Source organism: Pelodiscus sinensis, chromosome 9, assembly GCF_049634645.1.
Source record: "Pelodiscus sinensis isolate JC-2024 chromosome 9, ASM4963464v1, whole genome shotgun sequence".
Taxonomy (NCBI): domain Eukaryota; kingdom Metazoa; phylum Chordata; order Testudines; family Trionychidae; genus Pelodiscus; species Pelodiscus sinensis.
This window is the reverse complement of record NC_134719.1, coordinates 2,380,029-2,405,769: the sequence shown is the minus strand read 5'-3', so window position 1 is coordinate 2,405,769 and position 25,741 is coordinate 2,380,029. Positions and strand designations below refer to the sequence as shown.

Here is a 25,741-nt window from a genome sequence, read left to right as displayed (position 1 = left end):
CTGGCTTCCCACGCAGGAACAAGCAAGCCCCTCGGACTTACAGTCAGGCCTCGAGCTCTACAAAGGGGGGTATGTCTACACTACCCCGCTAGTTCGAACTAGCGGGGTAATGTATGCATACCGCACTTGCTAATGAAGCCCGGGATTTGAATTTCCCGGGCTTCATTAGCATAAGCGGGGAGCCGCCATTTTTAAATCCCCGCTGCTTCGAACCCCGTGTAGCGCGGCTACACGGGGCTCGAACTAGGTAGTTCGGACTAGGGTCCTATTCCGAACTACCGGTACTCCTCGTGAAACGAGGTGTACCGGTAGTTCGGAATAGGCACCCTAGTCCGAACTACCTAGTTCGAGCCCCGTGTAGCCGCGCTACACGGGGTTCGAAGCAGCGGGGATTTAAAAATGGCGGCTCCCCGCTTATGCTAATGAAGCCCGGGAAATTCAAATCCCGGGCTTCATTAGCAAGTGCGGTATGCATACATTACCCTCCTAGTTCGAACTAGGAGGGTAGTGTAGACATACCCGGGGAGATGGGAGGCAGAGGGCACAAAGCCAGAATTCCTCCCAGAAAGAAATGTCTGCTGAACCCTAATGACCCCTGCTTGACAGCAGCTTCTAATGACTGGTCCGATCTGGGGCTCAAGATTACAGCGATCTATCCATCTCTCCCTACACACTGTCTGGCACTAACTTACTTACATGTATTTAACCCTCTCATCTGAACAGTCCTGGGAACTGACTTTGCCACATCTGTAGAATTTCACTACGACGTTAGAGATAGCGGGCGCAGAGGAGCAGCAAAGGGGTTAAACTTGTTTTGCCTGTAAATTGTAGCAAATATCCTTGCTGCATCCTTGCCTAGAGACCAACCAACGTTCCTGGAGCCAATTTAAACAAAAGAAGATGTGACCGAGACAATGAGACTCGATAACTCATTTACGGCAGCTGTAGTCACAAGATCACAAGCACACCTCTGTCTTCAGCAAAACAACACTCATTTTCTGAACAAGTGGCAAATACGTAGGAGTCCCAATTCCCCTTCCTTCAGGAAAAATATCTTAGTTGGCAGGAGCAGAAAGCCATGGAGGTCCTGTCTGCAGGCCTTTTGTTCCATGCGCTCCGATTGTTACAACACCTAAATGTGGCGTATTTCTTACCCGAGGGAATCAGGAGGGAGAGGGCTGTAGCTGAAGCTGATTTAATCACTTTGTTGACAGGTCTCGAGGTACGTTTCTCCCCCGATTCCCCGGAGAGCAACCGGTGCCGGGCCCGCCGCACTGCCAAGTCGCTGATGGCTTTTGGAGTGGTAAAATCAGGACCCTCGTTGCTGTTGCTACGAATGCGCTGATCAGAAAAATCTGTAGTGCCCCCGGCTACAGTTTAAATTAAAATAGATTAGAACCACAGGGAATTCCTAACAGCATTTCCCCCTGCAGGCAAAACGTAGGAAATCAAAGTCGTGTTTACATGTACTCCAACAGTGAGTTATCCTCAGAAGCAAGCCCCGGGCTTGAATGCTTATTTACAGAAACTTATAACCAATGTATGTTGAGAATTACTTGTTTTTCTTTTGCTGGAAGCCAGCTCCTGCAGTAATCATGTTAGATGAAGCCTAACGCTATGGTACAGTTGTAAAAGTAGTAAGCCATTTAGATAGGATTGTGTCTATATGCAAAGAGCAAGGGGAGGTTTGAGGAAAGTGCTGTCATTTTTATTATCCATAAGAACTGTCAACCTCAAAGGATTATCTGCAACCACTTCACCTGGTTTTATGCTAATTACGTACGACTGGCCATGCTGAGTCAGACCAGTGATCTGTCTAGCCCAGTACCTGCCGGGAGGGCGGGAGAGACACAAGAATGACATTACAAGAATTGAATGAACACGGCAAAGTCAAGAACTCAAAACTGACGAAATGTCAGAATGAAGGTTGCTCGTGCAACCTTCATTCAGCCCCCAAGTGTGTATGAATTATGATGGGAGCCTACACGGACATGATCACATGCTGTTTTCCACAGGATCCTGCCGCAGTCAGAGTGCAGAATGGACAGTGCTCACCAAGTGAGCAGGTGCTGAATGATATGTTTTGTCGTCTGTGGCCGCAGGGCTGCCTTACTGTTCAAACCCCTGTCCCAAGAGAGAATTATTCATTTCCTCCTAGGTTTCTCTATGGGGCCTATAACTCTAAGAAGTGAGTGCAATGTTCCCTCTAATCTTTTCCATCCATGTGCGGAATAATTCGTATGTGCACCAAGGCATGTGCATCCCCACTAGAAACAAAAAACCTAGCCGGGGCACTCTGCTAGGCAGCTCGGTGGCATCTGAATCTCTCCTGAGCAGCTGCATAAACTCCTAGCTCACAGGGAACACTGCCTGAGTGCTTCTCATACCACCATAAGGCAGGTCCTTATCCCCATCTACAGACGAGGAACTGAGGCACAGAGCAATTAAGGTGAAAGGTGGAGTTCCTTGTGAGTGTCCAAACCGAGGAGCTAATTTTTCAGAGGACTTGGCATTATACAGCACTTCATATGTTTAGTGGCAACCGAGCACAGCACTTCTGCAACTCAGACCCCGAGTCTCAAGTCAGGGACCAAAAAACCAAGGAACTCCACAATAAGTGACTACCTGTGAAAACTTCGGCTTAAGCAACTGAACTAGCATCTCATGGGAACTCTGAGGTAGAGATAAAATCCAGTTCTCCATGGCAGCATTTAGCTATGACCATGACACTGCTTATTCTCTTCCTGTCTCATTCACTCCATACTGTCAACAAAAGACCCAGGGGGTCTTATAGACAATCTCCTTTGCTACTCAACCCTGAGTCAGCCCCGCAGCAGGGCCGGCCTGTACACTGGACGAGAAAGGGGCCCTGTGCACAATATTATATGCGACCATGTAATTAAAGATTGTTATAATGCAAATGCACAAGGGAGCCAAATTAAGGTTACATAGGCAACCTCAATTCTGCCATGTTCTAGCTTTGGAGGGCTTGACTTTGCAATGGCAATAATGCTGTTAACAGGTTTGTGTAGGTAATTTCCAAGGGTTTGTTTTAGAAAGAACGCTGAAAAACCAAACTGTCACGTGACATGGTATCAACCCCCATTGCAGGGTTGGGACCTTTAGATCCACGGCCCAGCCCTGTTACTTGACTAAAGGAGAGGATAGCTGTCATCCTCGGGGTGGCTCACCAGTAACGGGGCATGAGACGCTTTCCTGGCAGGTTTCAAAGACATTTGCAGCAGAGGAAAAGTCAGACGGAGAACTCTCGATCGCATTGCAGGCTCTGTACGGGACTGTGCTCCAGTGACAGGCTCACTTCCTCTGAGATTCCCCCCTTCTGCCCCTGTGCCAGTCCTGTCTCCTCCCTCACTTGGCCCCATTCCCTTCACCCCAGCCAGCCTTGGTCTCCAGCTCTCTGGCTTCTCAGCCCATTCCCATTCTACATCTCATCCCTTTTTACTCTCCATCGGAATCCCCTCTCCCCACCCGCTTTTTCCTGTTTCCCCCGAGCTCCTTCCCCGTCAGCCTCAGCTCTCCCCCATGTACTCTTGCTCCTTAGCTGACCTGTCTAATCTCTCCCATCGTCTCCTTCTCCCTGCTCCACTGAGTCTCACTCTCCAACGCCTAACCTGGCAAGTCCCAGTCCCACCCCCCAGGCTCCTCATTGGATTTCAGTCTCCCCCACACACTGGCTCCTATTACCCCCCCCTCCGCACACAGATGTGGTCACCTCATCTCAAAAAAGATATACTGGCATTGGAAAAGGTTCAGAAGAGGGCAACTAAAATAATCAGAGGTTTGGAATGGGTCCCATATGAAGAGAGATCAAAAAGACTGGGACTTTTCAGCTTAGAAAAGAGGAGACTAAAGGGGGATATCATAAAAGTCTATAAAATCATGACTGGTATGGAAAAAGGGAATAAGGAAAAGTTATTTACATATTCTCACAATATAAGAACTAGAGGTCACCAAGTGAAATGAAGAGGCAGCAGGTTTAAAACAAACAGAAGGAAGGTTTTCTTCACTCAGTGCACAGTCAACCTGTGGAACCCCTTGCTAGAGGATATGGTGAAGTCTAGGACTTTAACAGGATTCAAAAAAGAGCTGGATAGATTCATGGAGGTTAGGTCCATCAGTGGCAATTAGCCAGGATGGGTAGGAACAGTGTCCCTAACCTCTGTTTGTCTGGAAATGGGTGACAGGGGAAGGATCATGTGAGGATTAGTTGTTGTGTTCCTGCCCTCTGGGGCATCTGGTATTGGCCAGTGTGGCAGACAGGACACTGGACTGGATGGACCTTTGCTCTGACTCAGTGTGGCCGTTCTTATGTTCTTATATTCTCATTTCACCCTCTGCATCCTCCTCCCAGTCTCCTTGCCTAGCCAGTCACAGCCCCCTCCCATTCAGACCCACTGCCCACCCCTGCTCCTAGGCTCCCCCATAACCGAGCTCCCAGTCCCAGTCATTCTCTCTCCTCCACAACCTCCAGTCCCATTTCCTGCCCCACCCCAGCTCCTTCTCCCAATCTCCCCCGCCCCCCACCCGAGGTGCAGCTCTTGGCCTCTTTGTTTTCAGATCAGGTTGCCTCCTTCTCTGTACTGCCTGGGCTCAGCATGGGGCTCACTGAAAGCACCGCAAAGACACCCCCTGATCTGAAGCCTGGGGCCTGCACCCGGCGCAGCCCCAGGCTGCAGTGTCAGACAGTCCTCTCAGCCCTAGGCTGGAGCATGTCCCACGCAGATGGAACGTTCTGAGAAATCGAGACGGTCTCTACTGAGCATGTGCAAACTGCAAGTTTTTAATGGCCCAGTGTGGATGGGTTTTCAGTCAGAGGGCAAAGGGCATATCGCTGACGCAAAGGCCCCCCTCCTGTCAAAGAGCAAGTCCCTGTTCCAAATGAAGGGAGGTGCTAGAGCTTTTCAAAGAAAAGCTTACCAGAATGTTTTCAACCTGGGGAAAATAACGTCATTTTCCTCTCACCGAACGCTTGGAAACAACGGAAGTATTTTTGCTACAAGTCTCCTAAAATGTCAGCCTGAGGCAGACAGCTGGCGTGGAGAATTTCAGCCCTAACACTTAGAGTTGTGTAGAGTTATAGCAATTGAAACCAGGGTGTTATAAATGTCAGGCAACCTTGCCAAGCGAGAGGCAGGAGTAGACTGAAGTAAAGCAAACAAGATTAAAAAGCTAAAACAGCTTGAAAGAAGCAGACGAAAACAGAGCACCTTCCTTGTGCGCTTTGTGTCATATAATGCCCGCAGAAGCTGCTACCCTTACGACATTTGAGTGCAGCGAATATTGACACCTCAAAATGAGCCTCTCGAGAGCAGGGAGGCCATCTTAGCGGCTGTGTACCTGACAGGGTTGAGCTGCTGATGTTGCTGGTGGTTGAAGAGGGTGTTGTTGGCCCAGCATCCTCATCCAAGTGCTGTTCTCGCTCCATAGGTTGTTCTAGAATAGGTAGTGGGTGCCCTTCACGTGACTGTACGGCCGACAGTAACGTTCCATCTGACTGTTGCTTTTTGGGGGCGAGTCCTTCTTCCTCGGCTGAGATGGCAAAGCGGGGCATGTCGAGCAGCCCTGAACAGCGCCGCCGAACAGTGAGCGGTGGACTGGAGTCGCTCTCTGTGTGCGAGGACTCAGACATGGACAAGCGCTTACGGAGTCTGAGAGAAAAAGCAGGACTAGGTCACTGGGGTTTGTTATGGTCATTAACAATGCCAAAGGGCAAGCGGTTGGTATTCGTACATAAGCATGGACTAGTGAAAGTAAGCTCAAGCCAAACAATATGAATCGCCTCAAGCAGCCCAATTTGGGGGAGGACTTGGGCCGTGGGATGCGAAGGAGGCTTGCTTAGGGTTGTTGGCTGGGCCGTTAAAAGTTATGACTATTTGCAAAAGTCAGATCTGGATTGTCTGCCCTACTTAACTTTTTAAGTTAAGTCCAAAACCAAGCAAAATACAATGCCATGAAGCCAACAAATTATTACAACAATCGTTATTACGAAAGGGGGCAAAGAAATGCAAATAGGTGTACCTATTGCCTTATGCTTTCACCTGCTATTTTTTCTTTAGAATAATTTTATAATAATGTTTTACGCAAGAAAGGCCTGAGCAGAACCAGGGCATGTTAGTTACGTGTATAATCTATCAAGTGTTTCTAATAACGGTGTTGGGTAGGAAATGCATGCTAGATCACAACCATATTAAACGCCTCCACACGACACCAGGTTGTAGCACACGATCCCCCATTCTGTAACGTGTGTAGCTCTTTTCTCCATAAGCTGAACCTGGCAATTATTTCAGTCCTCCTGGCACAAGGGAGGTGGGTTGCAGTTTTGTTTTCTGAGCATTATTCCATTTTTCTAATAGCAGAGCTGACAGGACACGATGATTTCTGGCATTCATAATTGTGGAAGGCAGGAGAGGAAGTGGGCCGAACTCGATCCTGAGCCCCTGGAAGTTCAGAGATGTCTGGATGGGGCATTTTGGTTCAGGCACATCTCTGAGATGCTATTCGAAAGAATGAAGCTTTGCTGAGGGGCAGAATACCTTTTACCTGATTTTAAATATGCATTGTAAGCTAACAATGCTAGAGCTTAATGAGATGCTTTTAAGTAGTACAGAGATTTTATACTTAATTGCAGCTATTTATCTACCTCTTCTGACTCTGCCCTTCTATCATATGAAGAGTTTCTAATGTCCAAGCAGATTGGGGGAGGAGGGGACCACAAATCCTCCTCCTTTGTGACTAAATAAAAGTAGTTGTCTACTAAACTCACATTTCTGGAGAGCCAATCACCCAGCTGCGGTCCCGACTTTTCAGACCCCCAAGGCTGTCTAGACGATCATCTTTTTCCTCACTCAGGCTGCGCTTAGTTGGTGGGGTTTTCCTCTCTTCGTGGATGGAAAGACGTTCCATACTGCTGTATACCTGCAGACAGCAAGATCCAGCGCCGTGAAGCACGTAGTAAACAGTCCTGCAAGCCCGTCTCTAACCAACGGGTATTTCTCTCCCAGAATGGAAGCTAGGTTGAAAACCTGCACTTGGCACTGCTCTTTGCTTTGCTAATGTAGGACCCAGCCCAGATGCAATATGCTCAGTCGGTGTACACCAGGGAGAAGGGAAGAGGCAAGTTTTGGAACTGTCAGCTAGGCCCTTCTGCGGTAACACCTGCCAGCTTCATTCTGGTCACAGTGTGCTGTGGAGCTACAAAAGCCATGTGGATACTAAAATTTAAGATAAGTTGCTTACACAAGCTCTACAAGTGCTGCAAGCTGTCATCGAGATCTTGACATCTTACTGCACAAACTCAAGTCCGTGTCCTGCGGCGGACTTAATTTCATTTTGTGGTTCTACCAAACCTTTTCTAACAAAAGCAAAGGGAAAATTCCTTCTCCCTTTAAAGAATGTGCTGCAGCAATCAATATGTATCCTTGAGCCATACAGTGATATTTTAAATAATTAAACAATTAACCACAAAAAATCCATGCTTTTAAAATGGTATTTGATTGTGGACCTGATTTGCATAGACAAGATTAATAAAAATGCTGTTATTAAAAATTCATCACCTCAACAAGAAAGTTATTAATAATTTACTGGACTGATCTGTCAGACAAGATTTTCAAAATATAACGAGCTACAGATGATGTCGCATTTGCTGGATTTTAACAGAAATGTATGGCAGTGAACTTGCTGTCTTTGGGTGCATCTACATTGTACCGTTATTTCGAGATAACTAGTGTTATTTCAAAATAACAATGTGCACGTCTACACAGGCATTCCATTATTTCGAAATAATTTCAAAATAATGGATGGCTTATTCCTAAATCTGTAAACCTCACTATGAGGAATAATGCCTATTCCGAAATATCTACGTCAAAATAAAGCATGTGTGGACGCTTCACTGCTGCTATTTTGAAATAGTCCCTCATCAGGGCCATTCTAAGTTATTCCTCCCCACTGCCTCCTCGGGCTCTAAATCGAGATAGCATGTTTACATTGGGGAAGCCTGTCTCGGACTAATTTTGAGGATCCCCTGCAGTGTAGATGTGCTATTTCAAAATAAGCTATTTCGGAATAACTATTCCGGAATAGTTTATTTCAAAATAAACGTGCAGTGTAGACGTACCCTTTGTGTCCAAAATACTGACGTTGCAGCTTAGAGATGAATTGCTATGAATAACAGGTGGATCCGGCGGAAAAGGAAATAAAGATTTATGGAACTGTAAAAACCTGATCAAGATCCCAACTAATTCTCAGGTCTAATTTCAGTCTTATTTAATAGGGATGTAAACCAGGAGCAACCCCACAGACGTTCATGGAGTGACATCTAGTTAGACCCGTGTGATACCTGAGACAGGTGCCCAGAGAAGGCTGGAGGTGCATTCTAGTAGAGTAGTGAAAGATAGTACCTTTCACTGTTCTAAAAAGGAGAGTGATAAACTGTTCTTCATGTCCACTGAAGGTATGGCAAGAAGTAATGGGCTTTACTGCAGCAAGAGAGATTTAGGTTAGCTGTTAAGAAAAACTTTCTAACTACAAGGGAAATTCAGTTCTGGAACAGGCTTCCCAGGAAGGTTGTGGACTCTCCAGCAGTGGATGTGTTGAACAACAGGCTGAACAAAGATCTGCCAGGGATGGCCTAGGTTTACTTGGCCTGCCTCAGGGTATGGCACTGGATGTGCTAACCTCTCCTGGTCCCTTCCAGCCCTACATTTCTATGATGCTATGATACAGGGGACTGTACGTAATTCTTAGTAACAAGAACAGGCCCAGGAAGGAGGGACGATTTCTTTGTATTTTACAAGTTCAGGTTTGTTTACATGCATGGGGAAAGTGTTTGGGCGTCATATGGAGCCCCTCCCAAACTGGACTTGTCTTCTTATTTAATAATAATAGTTGAGCTATTCAGAGACCTCTGGCAGCCCATCTGCTCTTTCAGGAATAGTCTAAGACAGTGTTTCCAATTGGTGCTCCGTGGAACCCAGGGTTCCGCAAAGCGAAAGCAAGGGTTCAGCGAGAATGCGGCATTGCCCCGCCCCCTCTTAAAGAGACAGAGTATTTTGCAGGTCTTTTTGCTTAACCAAATTTTATTTTATTTTTTTTTGCTTGCCAAATTTTACTCTGGGAACCCTAGAGGTTCCTTGAAATTATTTTAAGCTGAAAAGGGTTCCGTGGCCAAATAAAATCAGGAAACACTGGTCTAAGAGAAAGGTTTGCAATACTACCAAGTGAACAAAGTCCATTGCTAAGATAAACTACTGCAGTACAGACAGGTGGGACATATCATGGTGCACTGCCCTTCCTATCTAAACCATTACACTTCAATGAGTGCTAAAGACTTTGTGGTCCCTTCATTTTATTTCAACACTTTTTTTTTTTTTTTTAAGGACAACTTACGACTAACAGAAAAAAAATAACATTTTAAACAAGCCAGTACACGCCCTTACCTTACTGAACCGTGGGGAGCAAGATGAGAACTGCCTAATTTCTACATGATCATCATCATTTGTGTCTTCATCTTCTTCTGAATCTACATGTTGGTACCGTTCAGAGCGAGCTAGGAACAAAGGTACAAATCACAGTATAATTAACCAGCACCTAGAGAGTCCGTGCCCTTTATATTTTCTATAAAGTATATCAAACAATAACTGAGGCTCTCAGGATCAGTCTGCACAAAGCAATTCCTATTTGTCCAGCTGAAAAGGTTGCTTGTCGTAAAACTGAGTATTTTTGATCATGAAGAATATCTTCAGTAAAACCGTGCATGGGTACAGACTTCAAATATACCGAATTCTGATCTTCCTATTCCTTTAAACATATATTAGGGATGTTAGCTATTGGGTATTTGAATAAATGTGTAACCACTTGAAATGTTAGTAGTTACACACGGGGGATGGGAAGGCAGGAGCCGGTGTTTGTGGGGAGCAGGTTCCCGCCTGCCCTCCCCTGCTGCCTCTGTGGGAGGCAGAAGGGGAAGCGGGGAGCTGGCGGCTCAGCAGAGCCGGCATGCGCAGAGAGCAGGCTTAGAAGCTGGCTCCCCATGTGTGCCGACTCCTGCCTCTTTCCCCTTGCTGCCTCTAATATAGAGGCAGCGGGAGGGGAGGGGGACATGTGCATAATCAACAAGATTAACTGGTAAGTCCAGGCTTATTGGTTAATTGTGTATTCAACTATCCACTGACATCCCCAACATGTACTACACCTCAGACATATTACACTGTAAAAGTGTCTGATCCTCAGCAGAGAATATAGATGGGCCCGATTCTAGTCATCGTAAGTACTAAACGTATTGCTTACTCACACAAAGAGCCCTATTAAAGGAAATGGGAAGGCAGTTTACTCTGTCTTGCTATTTTCAATGTAATGGAGCTAGTACTGCACAAAGTTTTTGTGACACATTTACTTAAAAACTATTCCTCTTCTCCCACCCACCAATGGCAAGCTATTTCTAAGTGCCCACCCAAAAATATTTTGGAGCTCTGTGATCATAAATCAGCCAAATGTAAATGTTTACAATTTGGGAAGGGAAATAAAGAGGAAGAGACCCCCAGGCTGAACCATCTTTGCTGCATGGCATCAGCCAGAAAGGACTTCTTTCAAGAGTTATAAATCTCTGTAAACAAGGGCTTTTGATAGTAATGCCATCTCAGGTTTCTGGTGTCCATATAAAGATCCTCTATGACAGGAGAATTCTCCCCAGCACAGGACTCGTGCCATGGAATTCCTCTATCCAGCTGAGCATGCCCGGGCATCGGTTGCTGTCTGCACAGCTTGTCAACGCTAGGACTTGCTAGAAAAATAACAAGGCATTTCTACCCCCAGGGAATGAGCTCAGTGCCCTTGCACTATACCCGTCACTGGTCCAGAACCAAAGCGCTAGAGGCTGAGGTCTAGTATGATCACCCCAGTGCACTAGACAGCCATGTTCTAACCACAGGATTTCAACCAGTGCCACTACAGTAAGGTATTGTACCCTCACAGTGAAAACGGTTGCAATAAGTCCTGATCGACTGCAACGGATCTTTCCTTCCCACTCATATTTGGGGAAACTGTTAAAAACTAATATCCCCCCAAAGCTGTAGAGCAGAAACTCGCAAGTGGAGTGGAAGAGTCATCACTTCTGATGTGCTTGGTCGCAGTAATTTTTTAATATTGCCCAGCACGGTGATTGTCATGTGAACAGAATGTGGAGACAAAAAAAAAAAATGCCTCCCCATACACAGCTAAATACCTCTGTAAATGAAGTAACATTTTTCCAAGGAATTTTTTGATAACCCTGTGGAACAGGATATAACTTGGTCACCGATACCAACGAAGCATGGAATAATTTTCATGCAATTCTGATTCATTTCCAAACTAACTCCTCTCTCGGGACTCAGTGTGGGACTTTTTATGAAATCTAAATTAAATATATTTTATTAAGTTGGTGATAATTTTTATGAAGCAACTGACAAAATATAAAGTAACTATACATAAGAAATGGGGCCCATGGTGCAAATGAGACAGCCCATGCTGCGTCGGATGCTCTTTTTCCTTACTGTCAAAGTAGCTAGTGTCATCCTCGGATTCCAGCTGTGGAATAAATTCTGCTTTCTGTCGAAGTAATCCATTCCAGTCTAGATCTTTAAAGAACCGGTGCTCTTTCACCTCATAGGCACTACCTGAAAGGAAGGCATTGTTTTAAGATTGCTCTCACATAGCAGGACATTCTCAAGGCACAGGAGAAAATACAAACGTACACTCATCTAACACCCATTTTCTGAGAATCATAGGGAACTCAATTTGGGTTCTTTGTCAATGTTGTGATGACAGATAAAAACAGCACAACAATCTCCTCCTTTCTCCCTAAATGTAACCACAACACATGCCTATATTGGCTAGGAAGGAACATCTCCAATATAATTCTGAAGTGTAAGTCTCAAGAGTGAAAACAAATTAACATCTTAAGTAAAAACATTTCAATGCTATATTGTTCACACCAAGTGTATGTGCAGTTTTTGCCCCTCGTTCAGCAAAGCTCTTGAAGGTATGAGTACTTCCACTGAATTCAATAGCGTTAAAATTAGGCTTGTGTTTAAAAATATCTGCTTAAATCACAACCTTTGTTGGTCAGCTCTGGGGCTTGAACACTCAAAGAAAACAAAATTAAAGAATCATTTTCCTGCCGCGGTGTGGATGTTTTAAATGAAACTACTGTTCATATTTGTCCACAGAAAAGTCATGGTATGAGAGAAGAAAAGTGTTGTGTTTTTTTGTTTTTTTAAACAAAGTGTGTGGGGGGGGATAAGAAGGACAATCCAGGAAACTACAGACCGGTCAGCCTCACCTCAGTCCCTGGAAAAATCATGGAGGGGATCCTCAAGGAATCCATTCTGAAGCACTTGGAAGAGGGGAAAGTGATCAGGAATAGTCAACATGGATTCACAAAGGGCAAGTCATGCCTGACCAACTTGATTGCCTTCTATGATGAGGTAACTGGCTCTGTGGACATGGGGAAGTCAGTGGATGTGACATACCTTGACTTTAGCAAAGCTTTTTATATGCTCTCCCACAGTATTCTTGACAGCATGTTAAGGAAATAAGGATTGGATAAAAAGACTGTACGGTGGATAGAAAACTAGCTATATTGTCAGGCCCACTGGGTAGCGATCAATGGCTCAATGTCTGGTTGGCTGTTGGTTTCAAGCAGAGTGCCCCAAGGATCGGTTCTAAGGCCGGTTTTGTTCACCATCTTACTTGATGACCTGGATGAGGGGATGGGTTGCATCCTCAGCAAGTTTGCGGATAACACTAAGCTAGGGGCAGAGGTAGATACACTAGAGGGCATGGACAGGGTCTAGAGTGACCTAGACAAATTAGAGGATTGGGCCAAAAGAAATCTGATGAGGTTCAACAAGGACAAGTGCAGAGTCCTGCACTTGGGACGGAAGAATCCCAAGCATTGTTACAGGCTGGGGACTGACTGGCTAAGCAGCAGTTTGCAGAAAAGGACCTGGGTATAACAATGGATGAGGAGCTGGATACGAGTCAACACGATGCCCTTGTAGCCAAGAAAGCTAATGGCTTACTAGGATGCTTTAGGAGGAGCATTGCCAGCAGATCTACAGAAGTTATTATTCTCCTTATTCAGCACTGGTGAGGCCACAGCTGGAATATTGTGTCCAGTTCTGGGTTCCCCACTACAGAAAGGATATGGACGCATTGGAGAGGGTCCAGTGGAGGGCAAACAAAATGATGAGGGGGCTGGAGCACATGACCTACAAGGAGAAGCTGAGGGATTTAGTCTCTAGAAGAGAAAATTGAGGGAGGATTTGACAGCAGCCTTCAACTCCCTGAAAGGGGGTTCCAAAGAGGATGGCGAGAGGCTGTTCTCAGTGGTGGCAGATGGCAGAACAAGGAGCAATGGTCTCAAGTTGCAGTGGTGGAGGTCTAGGTTGGGTATTAGAAAAACCTATTTCACTAGGGGGGTGGTGAAACACTGGGATGGGTTCCCTAGAGAGGGGGTGAGTCTCCATCCCTAGAGGTTTTTAAGTCCTGGCTTGACAGAGCCCTGGCTGGGATGATTGAGTTGGGGTTGGTCCTGCTTTGGGCAGCGGGCTGGATTCGATGACTCCTGAGGTCTCTTCCAGCCCTGGGGGTCTATGATTCTAAGGTTTGGTGGATGAAAGCAAAGCAAAGACACCCACTGTGGTGGCAGTTTTGGACATCCCTATGCCCTAAGGTATCTGTCCACCAGCAACTGAAACAAATCCACAATTTTACATACAACAAAGCACATCATTAAGATGGCAATTACTTTCAGCCACCGCCAGCAGGGGCTAGATTTGAGCGGGAGATCGCTGTCTCAGAGAAGCTTCACTTCACATTGTCACCCAGCCACGAAAGGTGCACTCTGACATTGTGCTGTATCACCATTTTTAAAGGCTATGTATAAATTAAGTTGCTAATTTCAATGAAATGCAAAACCGAACCAAACACAAAGAGTTAATGAAAAAGAGGAACTGTGCCACGAAACTGCAAAGGCAGGAATTGTTGAAACGGGAGTCACATGTGGAAGTTAGCTGAAAGCGTCTATGGCCTTTAAAAGGGAAAGCCCGAGATTGCAAAGGCTTAAATCTGACCATACATTGCTTGCAGATATTCTTAATCACTTGAAATTTCCCAGTAGACTTCAGGTTCTTGGATTTTAGGGGATTATATAGCGGAGTGTTGTTGCCAATGTTTTTAGTTTATTGTTCACTTATAGTGTGGTTATGATTAACTGGCATATGTCATATATAATCCTTGCATGTTCAATAGCACTAAATTGTAGAATTATAGACATATAAAATTGATCAGTAGGCAGAGAGATACCTAACTCATTTATTCTAAGTAAAAAGGGCTGAAACACAAGGTCTGTATGCTGAGGCCTGATGATTACAGCTTAGCCACACAAGACCACAGAGATAAGAAATACTGACATAAGAGACTGAAGGATATCCCCGTGCCCTAAAATGATGGGGAAAGAGGTACAGTCAAAGCTGTGTACTTCGACACTCAGTTAAGCAGAAAGCTCAATTAACCGGCATGTCTGATATCTCCCAATTCAAATTTCCATCTAGTAACGGGGACTAGGATGCAGCCCAGCACATTAGGCAATTGCACACTTGGCACTCTGCTTTTATGCAAAAGAGGCAGAAGACAAGTCGTCAAGTTGAAACCAGAGATTTATTCAAAGAAAATAGCTTCCCAGGTGTGTGAATCTGTAATGACCATGACACAATCTCCTCCACCTTCTACATGGACTATGTTAGTTTTGCTCAGAGGAGTAGCTGGGTTAGTCTGTGACGTTAAAAACAACGAGCAGTCCTGTGGCACCGTAGAGACTAACCCATGAGCTTCCGTGGGTAAAACCTACATCTGATGAAGTGGGTTTTACCCTCGAAAACTCATAACATATGCAATGCTCTCTAAGGTGCCACAGGACTGCTCGTCACTTTTAATGATAATCGATGTTGATAATGATGTCCCTGAGGCACCGCAAGATCATTAAGTGCCTTCTGAATCAAAGAAAGATTAAATTATGTACGGTCTAGTTTTAGCCTCGTGTATTTTTAGACACCTGGGTTTACGCCAGGCACTGTCTGTGTAACATCATAAGATAAAATTTTCAGTGCAGTAGGTGACCTGTATACACACAAGTGCTTAAAGAAACCAACCGCTTTGCAGTGTAGTATAACTATGTAACTCATGCATAGATCTGCATGCTTGGTAACCATGACTTCAATAAAACTTGCAAAACAGAGAGACCTTGTACTTTGCAATTTACGCGTGGTCTTTGTGTGTTCCTAGAGACCCTAAATCAGAAGCAAGTCGCAGAGGCGACTTCCATCCTATTAAGCCTGAAACTGTAGCCACCAGAGCTGAACTCTGCATTACATAATTGACTTTAAATAAAATACAAGACTAAAGGGCCCACAGCTAAAGGAAAACGTTGTTTTGTTATGCTGGCAATTGCTCATCAATGTGGAGAGTCACTTTCCTTACCAAAGAGAATTTCATTCAAAATCTGTTTGAATCAGCAGTTCTCTAACTTTCTGGCCTGTGGCCCACCTGGCTCAAAGCAAACTTTTCAGCAGACCACCAGTTGTTAATGGAAACTCACCATGAATTACATAATTTCACCCGAGCCGTTTTGCTAGTGCTGCAGCTGGGGAGAACGGTGTAATTTAACCAGTAAGAAAGGAAATACGAACTTAAATTATAAACCAGATAAAGGGCTTTAACTTCTCATGTTAATCAAACTTCATTTTAAATAAAGTAAAATATTAATTTATGACCAACACAAAAGGTTCCCATGTTTTCTTTATTTATGGCAGGGGTGGGGAACCTTTTTTGGGTTGGGGCCACTAACCCACAGAAAAATCAGTTGGGGACCACACAAGAAGCAAAAAAAAAAAACCTCCAAAAACCACCAGACCTCATTGATGTGGTCCCCAACTGACACTTCACCCCTCTGGTGCGCCAGCACCACAGGGGGAAGAGGAGGGAGGACTGAGGTTCAAGGCTTTCCATAGGCCAGATCTACTCTTCTGGGGTTCCAGGATTAGCAGATTTTGTGGACCCCCCACCCCCAGGCTCTGGGGTGGGGACAAAAATGAGGAGTTCAGTGTGCAGGACAGGGCTGCCTGTGAGTGGGATGGGGTGGGGGTGCAGGATCAGTGTGGGAGGTGGAGTGCAGGAGGGGGTGAGAGTACGAGGTCTGGATGGCAGGTAGAGAGGAGGAGCAGGGCAGGAGTAGGTTGTCCAGCCAGGGAGGAAGGTGCAGGAGCAGGGCAGGGTAGTTGTCTGTAGGTGCCGCCTCCAGGCAGCACGTCCTCATGCAGCTGTTCCCGGGAGGGGGAGCATCAGTGTGCAGATTGGCTTCTGGCTCTGCTTCTTCCCCGTGAGCCAGATCACTCAGCGAGGCTTGGGGTTTTCTCCACCACCCCCCACAGCAGAAAGCCGGTGCTGTCTCTCCAACCTTCCGGTGGGGGGGACTCGAGGCTGGAGTGCCAAGTATAGGCTCCCTGCTGCAGGGGAAGGAATAGGGGAGGAGCTGAGCCCAAGCCACGGACCACCTGGAAGGCAGAGGTCCGCAGACCACAGATTGAGAACCACTGGTTTCAACAATACTCAGAGACAAACAGAGGTATTTCCCTGACACTCGCACATTTCACATGGATTCTGATCACTCTGTCCCCAAGGACAGAAAGCTGTTGAGACTATCACTAAACACAACACACACTGTTGATATCACAAAGCCAACATTTCACACAACAGCACAGTGATGCCACCAGCAGCTTTTTATTGCTTCTGATGAGTGTTTTCACAAGAATATGCCCGTACCTGTTCCCAGTCTTTCCAGAGGGTTTTGACAGAGAAGTTTAGCGGTGAGGTCCTGGGCATCTGGGGGTAACGCCTCATCCCCTTCCGGCCAGGCAATTTCATCTGAGGAGACACAGCAATTTGAAAAAGACAAATCTCTAAGACATATCATGAAATCCACAAATGCTTCTACCCAAGAGGAAGTGGTACACTCTCCCACAGCACGATTGGAATGCATTTGCATTCAGCCCCACGAGTACTTGTCATTCAAGAGCTGACTTTTCCAAAACGCATATAAATTCAGTACTCACCATAGCTGCCGTCAATGCACACAGTAATTGTTGGAACAAAAGTATAAGAACTTTAATACATGATAATGTAATAATGATCGTTTATAGCAACACAAAGAATGACTAGGGTGCAGCTGTATCTCATACCCACTCATTTAGGGTAACAATTTTAATCATTAGCTAGCACACATACCCAGGGTTGCTCTTGGGTCCTTCATTGATTTTTTTTTTTTAAATAAAAGGAAAAGGCTGTTGCTTTATTTAAATGATTGTATTTTTTTATCACGGTGTTATTTTGACAACGTTAGTTTTTATTTCAGATTACTTAAAAAAAGGGACTTAACATTTTTCCATGTAATTGTTTTTTAGTACTTTTTTTTTAAATGGGAATTCCATCAAGTGTGTTTTTTCTTCATCACTATAAACTCTTATCATTTGCTAGGTTTTAACCAAAAAGGGTGATAGTCAATGTGGTTTGCACCAACATTTTCTTCTAATTTTCAAACCTTAAGCACCTTTTTCTCTCTTTTCTGTAAGGTTTATTGAGAGGCAAGCCTATTCCAGCTGCATCCTTATTTCTTTTATACGCTACATTTCTCCTTGCACTATGCATAGTGATAGAGGTCTTGTACATATATACAGATGACGGTGTAAGTAAAGAAAGTTAAGAGCTTTGAGCATGGGCGGTCGGTGATGGTAGGCTGGGGGGACGGAAGCCCCCAGCCCCAGCCCAACCCCACCCCTTCTGCTGAGGCCCCGCCCGCATGGGAGCCAAGCCGCTTCCCCACCCCCACCACATGGAAGCAGGGCAGCACACCGTGCGCACCCATCACCATCCTGAGGGAAGCACAGGTGAGTGCATGCGCCCCAGCCCCAGAGCACAGGGAGGGAGGAGGGCACATGGCCCTAGCCTCCCTGGCTCTGGAGCACAGGGAGGACTGTTGGCGCAGGGCTCCAGCCTCCCCAGCCAGGAGCACTGGCACTGGGGGCAGCAATGCTCCACCCCTAGATGCCTACAATAAGCATTCTGGGGGCAGAGCCAGGCTGGTGGCTTGGGAAGGCAACGCCTTCTCCTGCCTAGCACACCAGCTGCCCATGGCTTTGAAGAGCTGTGCCGAGTTACCAAAAAGGGAATATCAAACTAGTTCTTCTACAATTAAGTCGGTTTCGTAAGTGGTCTTTCTTCACTGAAGTACAGCAGATTTCAAGTTTCTCAGGCACTCAGTGAGCTGCTAACAGTAATCCCTCCAGAGACAGGATACACACACTTACCGCTGATCACCTGTCCAAACAGCTCTTCTGGTGTGTCACCAAAGAAAGGGACGCAGCCAACCAAAAACTCATACAGGATAACTCCCATGGCCCACCAATCCACAGGCTTTCCATACCCCTGCCGCAAGATCACTTCCGGGGCAATGTATTCTGGAGTCCCACACACCTGAAGATGGACGGACAGAAAGGAAACTGCTAATTTACCAACTGCCAGAGTTAGAAGCCAAGTTCTTTCTACCGAATTCTTCTTCCGCTGCCTCAGCCAGAGCCGGTGGTGATTTCTGTCATTAACACAGCCCTTGCCACATGGAAATAGCCCCCAGTTAGTGACAGCCAGACTAGATACACTTGCATAACCTGTCACAGATCTCCACATTCAGCATTTCTTTAGGGATGGAAAACTCCTGATTAACCAGTTAACTGGTTAAGCGTTAAGTTACCCTAATGTTTAATCTACAAAACGGGATGCAGCCCTGGAGCTGGGGCTGCTGCTGCCACTGGTAGCAGGAGGCTTGTAGCCCAGTCCCAGGACTGGAGCTGCTGGTGGCAGGAGGCTCCTGGCCCCGGAGCCTGGGCTGCTGCTGCTGCCAGCTCCAGTCCTGGGGGGCTGCTGCTGTTGGTAGCAGGAGGCTCCCAGACCCACGTTTGGGGCTGTTGCCAGCTCCCAGCCCCTTTGGGGCAGCCTTGGGGGTGGGCTACTCCCAGGCACAAGGTAACCCTGCTCACACCCCTAATATGAATTGTTCAATTTTCCATCCATGGCTTTGGTACAATTTAGACCAGAACTTTGAAATCCTGAACTCTTGACTAAAAGTGCGTCTGTGCAGAAATAAAGGTAAAATTCTGCCAAAGAACATTAATTGTGCAGAATCAGATGAAATTCTTGTGTCTTCATCATTCATCACATACCACAGTGTCAGGTGGATTTCTACAGACCCTTTGATTCTCTCACAAAGGGCCTCAACCTATACTATATATAGTTTCATTAGTTTAACTGTACTCAGCACTTGCATCACTTCCCAGCGGTGTGCCTAGCTGAACCATGATCTGCTTATATTTACAGGCCATAAAAATCTTCTCTCACTGAAAACATCATTAAACAGTCTCAATCGATGCACCTGAAATAGGTCTACAAAACGCTGTGGAGATTCGCGGATTCAAAGTTGTAATTGTTTTAGAAAAAGCATTCTTCAGCTTACCTGCTTATCCACAAACTCTCTTGCATCTTTCTCAATGTGGCCTTCATACAGATTAGTTGTGAGACTCATTAACCCAATTTTAGAGAGTCCAAAATCTGTTAGCTTAATGTGGCCCATGGATGTTATCAGAAGACTGGGGAAAAGAGGAAGGAAAATAATTCAGTATTCACTGCTATCCTTACAGAAAGCAATGAGCAAAGCAGATCCCGCTGTCATGACATGGCATTGTCTAGCAAAATGTCTCAGATAGACGCTGTGTTTGTGATTGTGTGCATTCCACAACTAAAGAGGGATGAATGAGATCAAGACAGCTGGGAAATCAAACTGTTTCTGGGCTGTTTTCAGATCTTTGAATGGAGTGCTTGCAGTGCGGTAGCCAGACTCACCCCGAGGAAACATCACAACAGGAAGAAAGGAGCCATAGTGAACAGCGCCATTCTCTGAGCAGATTCAGGAAACAAAACCTCATCCCCAAAGGACTGACTCACTACAAACCTCTAATCGCGACACAAAACTCTGGAGAACTGAGGAAGTTGTGAGTAGCTACAAAGCTTTTCCTTTCCTCCAACAGAAGTCATTCCAATAAACAATATTACCTCACCTAACTTCTCTCTCTCTCATTTGAACAGAATGTTATTATAAGCTGTCTTTCTTTCCATGCTTAATCTTCGGTCTTATCAGAACAGTTAAGTGCTGTCCTGGCTTTTATCCCATTCAGCCCAACATCCCTACAATGATGGGCTTTTGTTAACTTTTGTACCTGCATTTTTAGGGATTTTTGCTGAATCAGGGTAGAGAGATCTGGCTGTTTGCAGTGCACCTCCTACATAAGCCATGGAAACATGCACGATTGCTGAGCTAAATTTAGGACATGTTCTGGGAAGCAGCAATTCTGACAAAGAACGTGAGGTTGTGGTGGATAATCAGCTGAACTGAAGCTTCCAGTGTGACGCCACGAGTGAAAGAACTAACGAGATCCTCGGAAGCATAAACACGGGATTCCCAAGCAGGAGTAGGGAGGTTACATTTCCTCTGTGTTTGGCACTGGAGTGACCACTGCTGGAACACTGGCTATGTGCCTGTAACATGCAATTATACTTTTATCCCAGAGAACTACCGCTACACATTTGAACTTGAGAGGTTCAGACCATACTTGTCAGGCTTTAGGTCCCGGTGGACAATGCCATAAGTGTGTAGGTACTCCAATGCCAGCACTGTCTCCGCAAAATACATCCTGGTCATATCAACAGGGAGGGCTCCGATATTCTTTAGGAGTGTGGCGCAATCTCCTCCTAGAAGAAAGTTGTAAACATCGCATGCTGAAAAGACATACGAGTACTAAGCTTCCACATTAGACAGGTAATAACCCTGGCATCTCTCTATACACAAAAGTTTCTTACCCATGGTCCTGTATTCTAAACACTATTTAGAAAATTTTTATTTCTACAATATCTGTGATTTACATTTCTCTAGTTTCTGTAAGGCCTTTCTGGACCTAAAGCACGTCACAAACCATATAAATAGTCCCCCAGGCAAGGGATGGACTAGGGGACATTTTTGTCAGTGACATTTTGGCAAACTCTAGCTCATCAAAAAAAAGGAGCAGAGTGATGCCTTTGAGGTCCATGGATAGTGACAACGTTTCTAAGACTTCATAGGAGCCACCACAGGAGAGGAGAGTCCACAGAACTCAACTTATCTGAAGTGGAAAGGAGGACGACTAAGCTGAACTTGGGAGGATTCAGGGAGTTTGGGTCTGTCTGCTTTGCATGACTACAGGGACCAACCTCTCGAGATCCCTTCCAGTCCTAGGATTCTGCGCTGCTAAGTCTACTAAGAAATGCTTTCTCCACTTTGGAGAGCCCGGACAAAAGTTTTCTTGCCTTTTTAAGGGAGCAGTCCAACTGCCGTCAATGCAACTATGTGCTGAGAAATGCTAGCAGGGTCTGGCTCAATGGCTGTATACATTCATCTTCCAGGTTGGAAATGAATCTGGGATGGAAATAGCCACAAAGGCTGGCTGAATTTAAGCTCTATTTTTTTATTTCTTTTTGCTGTTTAAAGAATGCTGCATCACAGCTTAATATGATCCTCTCTATTTGCAAAATAAGAGTTTATTTTAAATGTGTCAACCTGTCAATCAATAAATTCTGCCTCCATCTCTCTAAAGTGTCAGAGACACAATAGCGCTAGTTTCCACCTTGTGGTTATTTAGTTAGTCCACACACAGAAGCCAGGCACAGGAAATTAGTTCTATATACCAATGGAAATATATTGTTTACATTAAGATAGAACTATGAAGCAAAACCAACTAATAGTCAACTGGAATAAATGAGGCGGAAGAGACAGGACCTTAATACTAACCAAATGAGGGCCTAGATCATCCCCGCCAATGACCGAATCCCCCCAGAGATACCTGCCAGGAAGTCTCTGCAGCCATGCTCCTATAGAGACCTCCCCATTGGCTCTAGCCCCCACAGCTTCCCTGCACGTGGTTCTGTGAAGGTGCACCGTCGTGGAAGACCTGCTATGCTGCCACTGGGGCCCATGGAGTGGACGTTTCCCCATGCCATATATTACACTTCCAGGCTGGACTGACTTTTCTGACCCATCTTTGCACCATGGTCCAAGCTGATCTCCGTTCCCTCCCCCACATGTGGAGCTCAGACCCGCAGAGTCCCCAAGAACAAATGGTGCTGTGGAGGGTCTGGACCCTCTTCTGTGTAGACATGAGCAGACCCATACGTGAAGGGTCTACCCACATGTCATCTTGGGAATCCAACGAAGGCCTATTTTGTCCTCAACGTTCAATTCTAGAGAATAATGGTGGGTGACCCTAAAGACCATCTGTAAAACACTCGGAGATACCACAGCATGAAAGTCAGTCTCTCACTCTATATACATACATACATACATACATACATACATACATACATACATACACACACACACACACACACACACACACACACACACACAAATAATTATTGCCACTATGTAAAATTAATGGTGTTTAAAACAAACATTCAGTAATACAGCCAGATATTCAGGTCTGAGACAAATACCTTCCACGTACTCCATAACCATGCACAGGTGGCGTTTAGTCTCGAAGGAGCAGAACATACTGACTACAAAGGGGTTCTCAGCAAAGGTCAGGATGTCTCTCTCCACAAAGGCCTGCTGGATCTGGTTTCTCAAAATTAGGTTCTGTTTGTTGATCTTCTTCATGGCAAAGCGCTGGCGGGTAGTCTTGTGCCGTACCAAATACACAGCCCTACAAAACAACCAAAGGGTTATTACCTGCAGATCAGACCATTTCAAAACCAATGGAGTGCAGGTCATTACAGCATCTCTGACTACACAGAACATCTGTAGGGCCAAACATTGTGACAGAACAAGAACTCTCTATGCTTTTCCTCAGTCAGAAATGAGGCAAGGCTATGCCGACTTTTCCACATACATAAGATTCCCAGCAGGGAGGCTAGCTCAGCCTTAAATGAAAGGAAAGCTTTTGCAACTTTGCAAAAACAACAAGAAGTCCTGTAGCACCTTACAGACTAACAGATTTATTGGAGCATCAGCTTTTGTGGGCAAAGACCCGCTTCGTCAGATGCAGTGGGTCTTTGCCCACGAAAGCTTATGCTCCAATAAATCTGTTAGTCTATAAGGTGCCACAAGACTTCTCATTTTTGCAGATTCAGACTAACATGGCCTCTCCTCTGATTCTTGCAGCAACTTTGAGACTCTTACATGATAACATTAAAATTGCATTTCCTCCATCGGCAATAGCATGAGGGCCCTGTGTGATTTTACCAGGAATCTCACACTACTGTGGCGCTTTCAGCTGTCCAGACAACTCACAAAGAATGTAGCACACAAGCCTGGGTACACAGGGAGAGGCACATACTGGTCATCATTTCGGTATATACCAGAATCACCTGTCAACTGAAATGTGACCTAAAATTAATGAGATCAGGGCAACTTGCTTCCAAGCTCCACGAACTAGAGCTAGATTGGCTGAAACACGATGCAGGATTTCCTATGCTCAAATACCCTTTTTACGTCTGTCATCTTCACCTCTTTAGCCGCACGTTAACGATACAGTTTGCAAAGAGGTTTTCCTTCTGTTTGCTTGCTCTATAGAATCAGCACTTACTCCCTTGTCTCTGGAGTGGCTTATTGTATTATATTGAACATAGGATCCTATTTCACAAGCAGTTGGGTATGGTACATATAGCAAGGACATGACTGTAAGCAAACCTCTGCTGACTGCTTAGTGTATATCTACACTGTAATTAGACACCTACGGCTGACCCAGGCTCATGGGGCTCGGGAGAAGAGGCCGTTTCTGTGTAATGTTGATGTTTAGGCTGCAGCCTGAGCTCGGGAACCCTCCAACCATGCAGGCGCTTAGAGACCACGCCCCATTTCAAGCCTTAACCTCTACATAGAGCTTTAAACTAAGTTCAATGAGGGCTGGTGACCAAAGCCCGCAGGCCAGTCAAACACACAGAGACCTGGGAAAAGGGTCAGAACTTGGGGGTGGGGAGAAGCACGAGCTGTTACAGCATGAAACAAAGGGAGAGAAAAGACAAAACTGGAGAGCGAGAGGAGAAATCAAAACAGTATCTTAGTTGTCTGTATGTTAACGTGAGAAGTAGGGGGAATAAGCAAGAACTCAAAATGCTAGTAAATAAACACAACTATGACATAGTTGGCCTCACACACACAAAGTGGAATAATAATACACACGACTGCACTATTGGTATAGAAAGGCACAGCTTGCTAAGGAAAGATAGTCTGGGAAAAAAGGGAGGAGGTGTTGCCTTGTATATTAAAAACATATACGCATGGACTGAGATTAAGAAGGGAACAGGAGACAGATTTGTTAAAAGTCTCTGCATAAGGAAAAAAGGGGTAAAAATTAAGATTGATGTCATGATAGCAGTCAACGACAAACCACCCACCCAAGAAGAGGAGGTGAATGACTTTGTTTTTAAACTAACAAAATCATACAAAGCGCAGGACTTGGTGGACGACCCAGACATCTGATGGGAAACCAACACAGCAAGTTCTTGGACTGTACTGGAGACATTTTTTTTTTTAATTTCAGAAGGTGGAGAAAGCTGCAGAAGGAGAGGCTGCTTCAGATTTCATTTTAACAAATAGGGAGGAACTGGTTGAGAATTTGAAGGTGATCACAAAATGCTTTAATGCATGATTCTAAGACGTGGTAGGAGAGAGAACAGCAAAATAAAAATCATGAATTTCAAGCCATTAGACTTTAGAAAACTCAGAGAGCTGGTAAGTAAGAGCCTATGGGAAGCAAGTCTCAGAGGAAACAGTCCAAGATGGCATTTTTTCAAAAAGACACTATTAAGGGCACAAAAGCAAACAATCCCACTGCGCAGCAAAAGTAGGAAGTATACCAAGAGACCACACTGGCTTAATCAGGAGATCTTCAATGACCCAGAAATCAAAAAGAATCCCACAAAAAGTAGAAACTGTGTCAAATTACAAAAGAATGACTATAAACAAATAACACAAGTATGTAGGGGCAAAATTAGAAAAATCAAGGCATGAGATCAAACCAGCTAGAGACATACAGGATAAAAAGAAAATATTCTACAAAAACATTAGAAGAGGAAGATCAAAAACAGGAGAGGCATGTCACTTAACAGGGTGCGGGGAATAATAAAAAAATGTGAAAATGGCAGAGATGCTTAATGACTTCTTTGTTTTGCTTTTCACCAAGAAGGTTGGTGGCGATTGGACATCTAACAGTGAATGGCAGTGAAAATGAGGTCAGATCAGAAGCCAAAATAGGGAAACAAACAATTTAAAAATTACTTGGACAAGTCTGCAGATGAAACTAAGCTGAGAGTGGCAAGTGCTTTGGAGGATGGGATTAAAATTCAAAATGATCTGGAGAAATGGTACGAAGCAAATAGGATGAAATTAAATAAAGAAAAATGCAAAATACTCCACTTAGGAAGGAACAGTTAGATGAATGCATACAGAATGGGAAATGACTGCCTAGGAAGGAGTTTTGTGAAAAGGGACCTGAGAGTCACAGTGGGCCACAAGCTAAAAACGAATCAACAGTGTAACACAGTTGCGAAAAAA

The 25,741-nt window shown here is 45.1% G+C and overlaps 1 protein-coding gene across 10 annotated transcripts in view; it reads right to left on the bottom strand.

Annotated features, from left to right (window-relative positions):
• The window catches only part of MAST2 (microtubule associated serine/threonine kinase 2), a 309,029-nt gene that overhangs the window by 13,195 nt on the left and 270,093 nt on the right, over window positions 1-25,741 (bottom strand). For 9 of the 10 annotated variants that reach the window (XM_075935888.1, XM_075935889.1, XM_075935890.1 and 6 more), the window contains 10 exons: window positions 22,681-22,889; window positions 20,769-20,907; window positions 19,616-19,748; window positions 18,417-18,582; window positions 16,876-16,977; window positions 11,547-11,669; window positions 9,456-9,565; window positions 6,785-6,936; window positions 5,359-5,669; window positions 1,155-1,370 (listed from right to left, as the gene is read on the bottom strand). In XM_075935888.1, coding sequence (XP_075792003.1) covers window positions 1,155-1,370; window positions 5,359-5,669; window positions 6,785-6,936; window positions 9,456-9,565; window positions 11,547-11,669; window positions 16,876-16,977; window positions 18,417-18,582; window positions 19,616-19,748; window positions 20,769-20,907; window positions 22,681-22,889 — 1,661 coding nt within the window. The remainder of the gene's footprint in view (window positions 1-1,154; window positions 1,371-5,358; window positions 5,670-6,784; window positions 6,937-9,455; window positions 9,566-11,546; window positions 11,670-16,875; window positions 16,978-18,416; window positions 18,583-19,615; window positions 19,749-20,768; window positions 20,908-22,680; window positions 22,890-25,741) is intronic. The other variant, XM_075935891.1, reaches the window with a different exon arrangement.